Source organism: Salmo salar, chromosome ssa11, assembly GCF_905237065.1.
Source record: "Salmo salar chromosome ssa11, Ssal_v3.1, whole genome shotgun sequence".
Lineage (NCBI taxonomy): Eukaryota > Metazoa > Chordata > Actinopteri > Salmoniformes > Salmonidae > Salmo > Salmo salar.
In genome coordinates, this window is record NC_059452.1 from 107,674,307 (window position 1) to 107,685,862 (window position 11,556).

Sequence of the window (11,556 nt, forward strand, 5' to 3'; positions counted from 1 at the left end):
TCAGATTTTACATTTTTAATTAGATTGTAAAAAATGTCTAAAAACATAATTCCACTTTGACATTATGGGGTAGTGTGAGTAGAGACCAGTGACACACGATCTACATTTAATACATTTTGAATTCAGGCTGTAACAAAACTACATTTGGAAAAAGTCAAGGATTGTGAATACTTTCTGAAAAACACACACACACACACACACACACACACACACACACACAGAGATCAAACTAAACAGTTTTCAAATGTACTTAATAGTCTCACAATGAATTTAAAATAATCCCAGTAAAAATAAAATCTACAAACACACACAGTAGAGTGCCAAGAGAATCGCAGCGATCGCCCTCCTTTGTGAAAGCACAGGAGGTAAAACACACGAGCTTCACAGGAGCAGGGTGAAGTTACCCCCTACATGCTGATCTTGGGTCAGTTTAGCATTTTCCCCAATAATGTTTAAGGTTCGGATTTGGGGAAGCGGAAACTGACCCTAGATCTGTACTTAGGGGAAACTGATCCTAGATCTGTACTTAGGGGAAACTGATCCTAGATCTGTACTTAGGGGAAACTGATCCTAGATCTGTACCTAGGGGAAAGTTCATCACTGAGAGCATGGCCCGCACACGTCAACCTTTAACCTCACAGCACAGCCTGGTCAACCCGAATAACAGGAGTATAATACACACATATATAACACGTGTGTACTGAACGTTTATTTAGGTACACCACCCCACGTTCACAGAAACGGTTCGCGCCTACAGACAGTGAGTCACGTGACCGTGGTGTGCTGTATAAAACAGGCATCAAGGCATTCAGTTACTGTTCGACTGAACGTTAGAACGGACAACAACAACAAAAAAAAACGATTGACCTAAGCGACCCTTTGTGAGCGTGGTATGATCGTCGGCCGCCCTTACTGGGCTTTTCACGCCCGACAGTGTCTAGGGTTTACCCCCCAAAAAATGTCTCGACAAATATCCAGGTCAGTGGCAGTCCAGTCCTGCGGGTGAAAACAGCTCGTCCAAGGACAAGAATCGTGCAAGCGAACAGGCGGTCCACAAAACAGGTAAATAACGGCGCAGTACAACAGTGGTGTGCAGAACTAGACCTCAACCCAACGGAGCATCTTTGGGATGAGATGAGATAGGTTTGTTCGCTGCCTGAATGTGTCGCCGTCCCATCTGCAGAAACTGCGTGATGCCATCATGTCAGAATGCCCCCAAACATCCCTGTGGAACGTCTGCGACACCTTGTAGAATGCCCCGAAGAATTCAGGCGGTTCTGGATGCAAAGTGGGGGCGGGGGGGTCTGACCCAGTACTAGATGGGTGTACCTAATAAACTGTCCAGTGAGAGTGTGTGTATACCTGTATTAATCCATATGCTTCAGTTGTCTGGCTACTCAGACTCATCGTCTGGGTCTGACTCCCTCTCCCGACAAGTTCTAGAATGGAAAAACACTCTAATTGTACTGATAGGTCCAGAAAACCGATGGGCCGGCGCCAGAACACACGTGGGTAAAGTGGCATTTTGAAAACGTGCCATTGGCTTTGATACTCTGATTGGTTTAAAAACAATCCAAATGGCTTGATTATGATTTGTTAGCACAAACTACTTCAATGATGGCAGTCTCAGACCGCGGTATGTAGAGAACATAGAGCAAGAGGGAGAATTCAGTTGGAGTCTTCAGGCAAATGTTTCACCTGGTATCCTGGTAATCTAAACAATGTTTCACCTGGTAATCTAAGAACAATGTTTCACCTGGTATCCTGGTCATCTAAACACAATGTTTCACCTGGTATCCTGGTCATCTAAACACAATGTTTCACCTGGTATCCTGGTCATCTAAACACAATGTTTCACCTGGTATCCTGGTCATCAAAACACAATGTTTCACCTGGTATCCTGGTCATCTAAACACAATGTTTCACCTGGTAACCCGGTCATCTAAACACAATGTTTCACCTGGTATCCCGGTCATCTAAACACAATGTTTCACCTGGTATCCTGGTAATCTAAACATAATGTTTCACCTGGTATCCCGGTCATCTAAACACAATGTTTCACCTGGTATCCCGGTCATCTAAACACAATGTTTCACCTGGTATCCTGGTAATCTAAACAATGTTTCACCTGGTATCCTGGTCATCTAAACAATGTTTCACCTGGTATCCTGGTCATCTAAACACAATGTTTCACCTGGTATCCCGGTCATCTAAACACAATGTTTCACCTGGTATCCTGGTCATCTAAACACAATGTTTCACCTGGTATCCTGGTCATCTAAACACAATGTTTCACCTGGTATCCTGGTCATCTAAACACAATGTTTCACCTGGTAATCTAAGCACAATGTTTCACCTGGTATCCTGGTCATCTAAACACAATGTTTCACCTGGTATCCTGGTCATCTAAACATAATGTTTCACCTGGAATCCCGGTCATCTAAACACAATGTTTCACCTGGTATCCCGGTCATCTAAACACAATGTTTCACCTGGTATCCTGGTCATCTAAACACAATGTTTCACCTGGTATCCTGGTCATCTAAACATAATGTTTCACCTGGTATCCTGGTAATCTAAACATAATGTTTCACCTGGTATCCTGGTAATCTAAACAATGTTTCACCTGGTATCCTGGTCATCTAAACAATGTTTCACCTGGTATCCTGGTCATCTAAACAATGTTTCACCTGGTATCCTGGTCATCTAAACACAATGTTTCACCTGGTATCCCGGTCATCTAAGCACAATGCATAATGTTCATCACATGAAGAGTTTAACATCTAGTATAGTCCTGATGAGTCAGCATGACTGGAGTAGCCATTGTTAAATACCATACCCAAACTGAGTCCCTAACGGCACCCTAGTCCCTATATAGTGGACTAACTAATAATAGTGGACTACATAGGGAATAGGGTACTATTTGAAACACAGAACCAGTTATAAAATCATAAGCCATTGTCACTCTGTTTACAGTGAGAGAGATAGATCTGCAGTCAGACAGATAGAACATCAGACAGATAGAACATCAGACAGACAGAACATCAGACAGACAGAACATCAGACAGATACAACATCAGACAGACAGAACATCAGACAGATCTACAGTCAGACAGATAGAACGTCAGACAGATCTAGTCAGACAGAACATCAGACAGATAGAACATCAGACAGATAGAACATCAGACATCTACAGTCAGACAGATAGAACATCAGACAGATAGAACATTAGATAGATAGAACATCAGATAGATAGAACATCAGATAGATAGAACATCAGATAGATAGAACATCAGACATCTACAGTCAGACAGAGAGAACATCAGACAGATAGAACATCAGACAGATAGAACATCAGACAGATAGAACATCAGACAGATAGAACATCAGACAGATAGAACATCAGACAGACAGAACATCAGATAGATAGAACATCAGACACATAGAATATCAGATATTCTGTCTGACTGTAGATCTATCAGATAGAACATCAGAACAACAGACAGACAGAACATCAGATACAGTGGGGAAAAAAAGTATTTAGTCAGCCACCAATTGTGCAAGTTCTCCCACTTAAAAAGATGAGAGAGGCCTGTAATTTTCATCATAGGTACACGTCAGCTATGACAGACAAAATGAGAAAAAAAATCCAGAAAAAAACATTGTAGGATTTTTAATGAATTTATTTGCAAATTATGGTGGAAAATAAGTATTTGGTCAATAACAAAAGTTTATCTCAATACTTTGTTATATACCCTTTGTTGGCAATGACACAGGTCAAACGTTTTCTGTAAGTCTTCACAAGGTTTTCACACACTGTTGCTGGTATTTTGGCCCATTCCTCCATGCAGATCTCCTCTAGAGCAGTGATGTTTTGGGGCTGTCGCTGGGCAACACAGACTTTCAACTCCCTCCAAAGATTTTCTAAGGGGTTTAGATCTGGAGACTGGCTAGGCCACTCCAGGACCTTGAAATGCTTCTTACGAAGCCACTCCTTCGTTGCCCGGGTGGTGTGTTTGGGATCATTGTCATGCTGAAAGACCCAGCCACGTTTCATCTTCAATGCCCTTGGTGATGGAATGAGGTTTTCACTAAAAATCTCACGATACATGGCCCCATTCATTCTTTCCTTTACACGGATCAGTGGTCCTGGTCCCTTTGCAGTAAAACAGCCCCAAAGCATGATGTTTCCACCCCCATGCTTCACAGTAGGTATGGTGTTCTTTGGATGCAACTCAGCATTCTTTGTCCTCCAAACACGACGAGTTGAGTTTTTACCAAAAGGTTCTATTTTGGTTTCATCTGACCATATGACATTCTCCCAATCCTCTTCTGGATCATCCAAATGCTCTCTAGCAAACTTCAGACGGGCCTGGACATGTACTGGCTTAAGCAGGGGGACACGTCTGGCACTGCAGGATTTGAGTCCCTGGCGGCGTAGTGTGTTGCTGATGGTAGGCTTTGTTACTTTGGTCCCAGCTCTCTGCAGGTCATTCACTAGGTCCCCCCCGTGTGGTTCTGGGATTTTTGCTCACCGTTCTTGTGATCATTTTGACCCCACGGGGTGAGATCTTGCGTGGAGCCCCAGATCGAGGGCAGATTATCAGTGGTCTTGTATGTCTTCCATTTCCTAATAACTGCTCCCACAGTTGATTTCTTCAAACCAAGCTGCTTACCTATTGCAGATTCAGTCTTCCCAGCCTGGTGCAGGTCTACAATTTTGTTTCTGGTGTCCTTTGACAGCTCTTTGGTCTTGGCCATAGTGGAGTTTGGAGTGTGACTGTTTGAGGTTGTGGACAGGTGTCTTTTATACTGATAACAAGTTCAAACAGGTGCCATTAATACAGGTAACGAGTGGAGGACAGAGGAGCCTCTTAAAGAAGAAGTTACAGGTCTGTGAGAGCCAGAAATCTTGCTTGTTTGTAGGTGACCAAATACTTATTTTCCACCATAATTTGCAAATAAATTCATAAAAAAAATCCTACAATGTGATTTTCTGAATTTTTTTTCTCATTTTGTCTGTCATAGCTGACGTGTACCTATGATGAAAATTACAGGCCTCTCTCATCTTTTTAAGTGGGAGAACTTGCACAATTGGTGGCTGACTAAATACTTTTCCCCCCCACTGTAGATAGAACATCAGACGGACAGAACATCAGATAGATAGAACATCAGATAGATATAACATCAGATAGATAGAACATCAGACAGACAGAACATCAGACAGACAGAACATCAGACAGATAGAACATCAGACAGATAGAACATCAGACAGACAGAACATCAGACAGACAGAACATCAGACATAGAACATCAGATAGATCTGCAGTCAGACAGATAGAACATCAGACAGATAGAACATCAGACAGACAGAACATCAGACAGATAGAACATCAGACAGACAGAACATCAGACAGATAGAACATCAGACAGATAGAACATCAGACAGATAGAACATCAGACAGACAGAACATCAGACAGATAGAACATCAGACAGATCTACAACAGACAGAGAGATGAAGCTAAAATAGACCTTTTCTCTCTCTCTGTCTCTCTGTGGGTCAGTTTGTCTCAGTCACGATCCTCTGGAAGAGGGGTAAATCATTGTCCACTCTGTTTACAGTGACAACAAAGCGTTCAATAAACCCTTTTCAATTCTTTATCTGTGGCGTAGTTGGTCCTCACATCTTTCTGACTACAAGGCTTTCTCTACTTCCTCTCTTGCTTTAGTTGTATATTGTACGGAGTGTGAAAGTTGAAGCAAAAGAAGTATGCAAAGTCTCTTTTCTTTATCACAGTCTTGGCAGGTTGTAGTGAGTAGAGGGATACAAGTTAACCCCAAGTCCACTGACTGAGTAGGAGAGCGTGAGAAAGCATGTGTTTTGCATGCTTGTGTGTGTGTGTGTGTAATGTGTGTGTGTGTGTGTGAGAGAGAGAGTGTTCTGGTCACTGCCAGCCCAGCTGGGACGGGTGTAGGCCAGGTTGGAAGGGGTTGCCAGGTCCAGGGGGATAGGTGGTATAACCCTCCAATACAGATGCAGAGTGGGCCTGGAACAAACAAAAGAGAAAGAGAGAGAAAGAGAGAGAGAGAGAGAGAGAGAGAGAGAGAGAGAGAGAGAGAATGTAGGTACAATAAAATCATCATGCAAAATGTGCATTTCCGTGTGTGTATGTGTGTTTTGCGTGCCCGTGTGTGTGTGTGTGTACCTGTAGCAGGGCTGACTGCATGGCAGGGTTGTGTAGTTGGCTGGGGGAGGGGGAGAAGCCTGGCATCCCAGGGAAAGACAACAGTCCAGGAAACGCAGCTCCACCAGGAGGCTGGAGGCCACTAGACAGCCTGGGAGGGCAGGGAGGGAGGGAGGGAGGGAGAGAGAGAGAGAGACAGAGAGAGAGACAGAGAGAGGGAGACAGAGAGAGAGACATATAGGACTGTTAGGAATGCCAATCAGCAGTTGAAACATAAACAAAGGCCATTCCCTCACACTGTGTTTCCAAACATTGGAGTAAAACAAGCTCACATTGTGTCTTCTGATGGAGCAAGGACAGTAAAACAAGCTCACATTGTGTCTTCTGATGGAGCAAGGACAGTAAAACAAGCTCACATTGTGTCTTCTGATGGAGCAAGGACAGTAAAACAAGCTCACATTGTGTCTTCTGATGGAGCAAGGACAGTAAAACAAGCTCACATTGTGTCTTCTGATGGAGCAAGGACAGTAAAACAAGCTCACATTGTGTCTTCTGATGGAGCAAGGACAGTAAAACAAGCTCACATTGTGTCTTCTGATGGAGCAAGGACAGTAAAACAAGCTCACATTGTGTCTTCTGATGGAGCAAGGACAGTAAAACAAGCTCACATTGTGTCTTCTGATGGAGCAAGGACAGTAAAACAAGCTCACATTGTGTCTTCTGATGGAGCAAGGACAGTAAAACAAGCTCACATTGTGTCTTCTGATGGAGCAAGGACAGTAAAACAAGCTCACATTGTGTCTTCTGATGGAGCAAGGACAGTAAAACAAGCTCACATTGTGTCTTCTGATGGAGCAAGGACAGTAAAACAAGCTCACATTGTGTCTTCTGATGGAGCAAGGACAGTAAAACAAGCTCACATTGTGTCTTCTGATGGAGCAAGGACAGTAAAACAAGCTCACATTGTGTCTTCTGATGGAGCAAGGAAAGTAAAACAAGCACATACCATTAAATTTACAAGTTTAAAAATGGATGAAGCAACTGCTTGAATTCAGTCAAATTCCAGTGAACTGAATTTTTACTTGAACAAACCGCATTGACAACAACACAGTAAGACTTTCAATTCCTTTAATTTTAATAATACATCTCTCCAGCTCACTAAATGGAATTGACCTCAACCCTTCTCCTGACACAGTTTCTCCTTTCCCAAGGTCGACTCGACACTCCTACAATAACCTTTACCCGCCGTCTTAAGAGTAGAAATGTACAAAGAGGGTGAGGCCAGTGCCAGCTAGACTTTGGCCTGCGCTAGATAACATTATATGGCTGTCATAATTCACCTAGATTCACAGTGACAACAGCAGCCTTATACACCCCCCCCCCCCACCACCGACTCACGCCTCCAATAGAAAAGCTCGCCGCCGTTGGACTCTGGAGCAGTGGAAACGCGTTGTCTGGAGTGATGAATCACGCTTCACCATCTGGCAGTCCAACAGATGAATCTGGGTTTGGTGGATAACCAGGAGAACTCTACCTGCCCCAATGCATAGTGCCAACTGTAAAGTTTGGTGGAGGAGGAATAATGGTCTGGGGCTGTTTTTCATGGTTCAGGCTCCTTAGTTCCAGTGAAGGGAAATCTTAACGCTACAGCATACAATGACATTCTAGATGATTCTGTGCTTCCAACTTTGTGGCAACAGTTTGGAGGAAGGACCTTTCCTGTTTCAGCATGACAATGCCCCCACAGAAATGGTTTGTTGAGATCGGTGTGGAAGAACTTGACTGGCCCACACAGAGCCCTGACCTCAACCCCATCGAACACCTTTGGGATGAATTGGAACTGCGACTGCGAGCCAGGACTAATCACCCAACATCAGTGCCCGACCTCACTAATGCTCTGTGGCTGAATGGAAGCAAGTCCCCGCAGCAATGTTCCAACATCTAGTGGAAAGCCTTCCCAGAAGAGTGGAGGCTGTTATAGCAGCAATGTTCCAACATCTAGTGGAAAGCCTTCCCAGAAGAGTGGAGGCTGTTATAGCAGCAATGTTCCAACATCTAGTGGAAAGCCTTCCCAGAAGAGTGGAGGCTGTTATAGCAGCAATGTTCCAACATCTAGTGGAAAGCCTTCCCAGAAGAGTGGAGGCTGTTATAGCAGCAAATGGGGGGGACCAACTCCATATTAATGCCCAACGACTTTGGAATGAGATGTTTGACGAGCAGGTGTCCACATACTTTAGACCATGTAGTCTATATTTTAAGTTAAACTACGAAATAAAATAAAATTGGACCAAAACGAGAACCAAATACTGTTGTAGAGGACCTGTACTTTGCCAACGTGCAAATAAAATACTGCTTGGCATTCAGCATTAAGGTGATTGGAAGGTAAGGCCATGAGATAGACTAGCATCCTGTCCAGGGAGTGTCCTGGTACATCAAGCTGTCTCACTACAGAAACAGGAGATAGACTAGTGTCCTGTCCAGGGAGTGTCCTGGTACATCAAGCTGTCTCACTACAGAAACAGGAGATAGACTAGCATCCTGTCCAAGGGGTGTCCTGGTACATCAAGCTGTCTCACTACAGAAACAGGAGATAGACTAGTGTCCTGTCCAGGGGGTGTCCTGGTACATCAAGCTGTCTCACGCTACAGAAACAGGAGATAGACTAGCATCCTGTCCAAGGGGGTGTCCTGGTACATCAAGCTGTCTCACTACAGAAACAGGAGATAGACTAGTGTCCTGTCCAGGGGGTGTCCTGGTACATCAAGCTGTCTCACTACAGAAACAGGAGATAGACTAGCATCCTGTCCAGGTGTCCTGGTACATCAAGCTTCTCACTACAGAAACAGGAGATAGACTAGCATCCTGTCCAAGGGGGTGTCCTGGTACATCAAGCTGTCTCACGCTACAGAAACAGGAGATAGACAGGATCCTAGTCTAAGGGGGTGTCCTGGTACATCAAGCTGTCTCACTACAGAAACAGCAGATAGTCGTCATGGTTTATGACACTAGTCTAACTAAATGCTGCTATAAAACAGAGGACTTCGGCCACTGTTATACTAATGATGTGCTAAAAGACCTAATGGAAAAATCGACCTGTAACAAGTAGTAGAAATGACTTGTAACCTGTTTATCAGCCACGCTGTGTGAAGCCCAAATGGCACCCTTCGTCCTTTATAGTGTACTTACTTATGACCAGGTCACATGGGTATAGTAGTGCACTATATAGACTGACCCCATCCACTGATACAGACTGACCCCATCTACTGATACAGGCCGACCCCATCTACTGATACAGACCGACCCCATCCACTGATACAGACTGACCCCATCTACTGATACAGGCTGACCCCATCTACTGATACAGGCTGACCCCATCTACTGATACAGGCTGACCCCATCTACTGATACAGGCCGACCCCATCTACTGATACAGACCGACCCCATCTACTGATACAGGCTGACCCCATCTACTGATACAGACTGACCCCATCTACTGATACAGGCTGACCCCATCTACTGATACAGGCTGACCCCATCTACTGATACAGACTGACCCCATCCACTGATACAGACCGACCCCATCCACTGATACAGGCCGACCCCATCTACTGATACAGACTGACCCCATCTACTGATACAGGCTGACCCCATCTACTGATACAGACTGACCCCATCTACTGATACAGGCTGACCCCATCTACTGATACAGACTGACCCCATCTACTGATACAGACTGACCCCATCCACTGATAGACTGACCCCATCTACTGATACAGACTGACCCCATCTACTGATACAGACTGACCCCATCTACTGATACAGACCGACCCCATCTACTGATACAGGCTGACCCCATCTACTGATACAGACTGACCCCATCTACTGATACAGGCTGACCCCATCTACTGATACAGGCTGACCCCATCTACTGATACAGACTGACCCCATCCACTGATACAGGCTGACCCCATCCACTGATACAGGCTGACCCCATCTACTGATACAGGCTGACCCCATCTACTGATACAGGCTGACCCCATCTACTGATACAGGCTGACCCCATCTACTGATACAGGCTGACCCCATCTACTGATACAGGCTGACCCCATCTACTGATACAGACCGACCCCATCCACTGATACAGACCGACCCCATCCACTGATACAGACCGACCCCATCCACTGATACAGACCGACCCCATCCACTGATACAGACCGACCCCATCCACTGATACAGACCGACCCCATCCACTGATACAGACCGACCCCATCCACTGATACAGACCGACCCCATCCATTGATACAGACCGACCCCATCCACTGATACAGACCGACCCCATCCACTGATACAGACCGACCCCATCCACTGATACAGACCGACCCCATCCACTGATACAGACCGACCCCATCTACTGATACAGACCGACCCCATCTACTGACACAGACCGACCCCACCTACTGATACAGACTGACCCCATCTACTGATACAGACTGACCCCATCTATTGATACAGACTGACCCCATCTAATGATACAGACTGACCCCATCTACTGATACAGACTGACCCCACCTACTGATACAGACTGACCCCATCCACTGATACAGACTGACCCCATCCACTGATACAGACTGACCCCATCTACTGATACAGACTGACCCCATCTACTGATACAGACTGACCCCATCTACTGATACAGACTGACCCCATCTACTGATACAGACTGACCCCATCTACTGATACAGACTGACCCCATCCACTGATACAGTCCTCTAGAGTGGAGGCTGTTATAGCAGCAAAGTGGGGACCAACTCCATATTAATGCCCAATGATTTTGGAATGAGATGTTGGACGAGTTTCAATCACTCGGACCAGAGTTCTGAGATGAGGTTTTTATCTATACCAGCAAGGGACATTTTCAATTTTCACATTCTCCATCTGTAATAATCTAGAAAATGTAATCACTTTTTTTAATCGGTCACAATGCTGACACACGTACAAACTGGCATACAGTCTCAGGGATGCAGACAGACACACATACCTGCATGATATTCTCTCTCTCTCTCTCTCTCTCTCTCTCTCTCTCTCTCTCTCTCTCTCTCTCTCTCTCTCTCTCTCTCTCTCTCTCTCTCTCTCTCTCTCTCTCTCTCTCTCTCTCTCTCTCTCTCTCTCTCTCTCTCTCTCTCTCTCTCTCTCTCTCACTCTCTCTCACTCACTCTTTCACTCACTCTTTCACTCACTCTTTCACTCACCCAGGCTGGAAGTTGGAGCTGAAGGCAGAGGCAAAGCCAGGTAGAACTGGAGAGGAGGACGGAACTCCTCCTGCTGCTGCCGCCACGGCCGCCGCCGAATGGAGAGGGGCTACGGTTGCTA

The 11,556-nt window shown here is 45.2% G+C and overlaps 1 protein-coding gene and 1 long non-coding RNA gene across 2 annotated transcripts in view; both read right to left on the reverse strand.

Moving 5' to 3' along the window:
• Positions 1-3,634, reverse strand: LOC106563927 (uncharacterized). The gene is made up of 2 exons (XR_001319364.2): positions 1,791-3,634; positions 1-1,756 (listed from the first exon to the last, which is right to left on the reverse strand). It is a non-coding gene; the product is annotated as an uncharacterized lncRNA (long non-coding RNA).
• A 2,125-nt stretch (positions 3,635-5,759) lies between these two features.
• proser1 (proline and serine rich 1) overlaps positions 5,760-11,556 on the reverse strand; it is a 36,955-nt gene continuing 31,158 nt past the window's right edge. The window contains 3 exon segments of the mRNA XM_045690261.1: positions 5,760-6,048; positions 6,208-6,337; positions 11,436-11,556. The exon segment at positions 11,436-11,556 is cut by the window's right edge and continues 939 nt beyond it. Coding sequence (XP_045546217.1) covers positions 5,947-6,048; positions 6,208-6,337; positions 11,436-11,556 — 353 coding nt within the window. The 3' untranslated portion in view covers positions 5,760-5,946.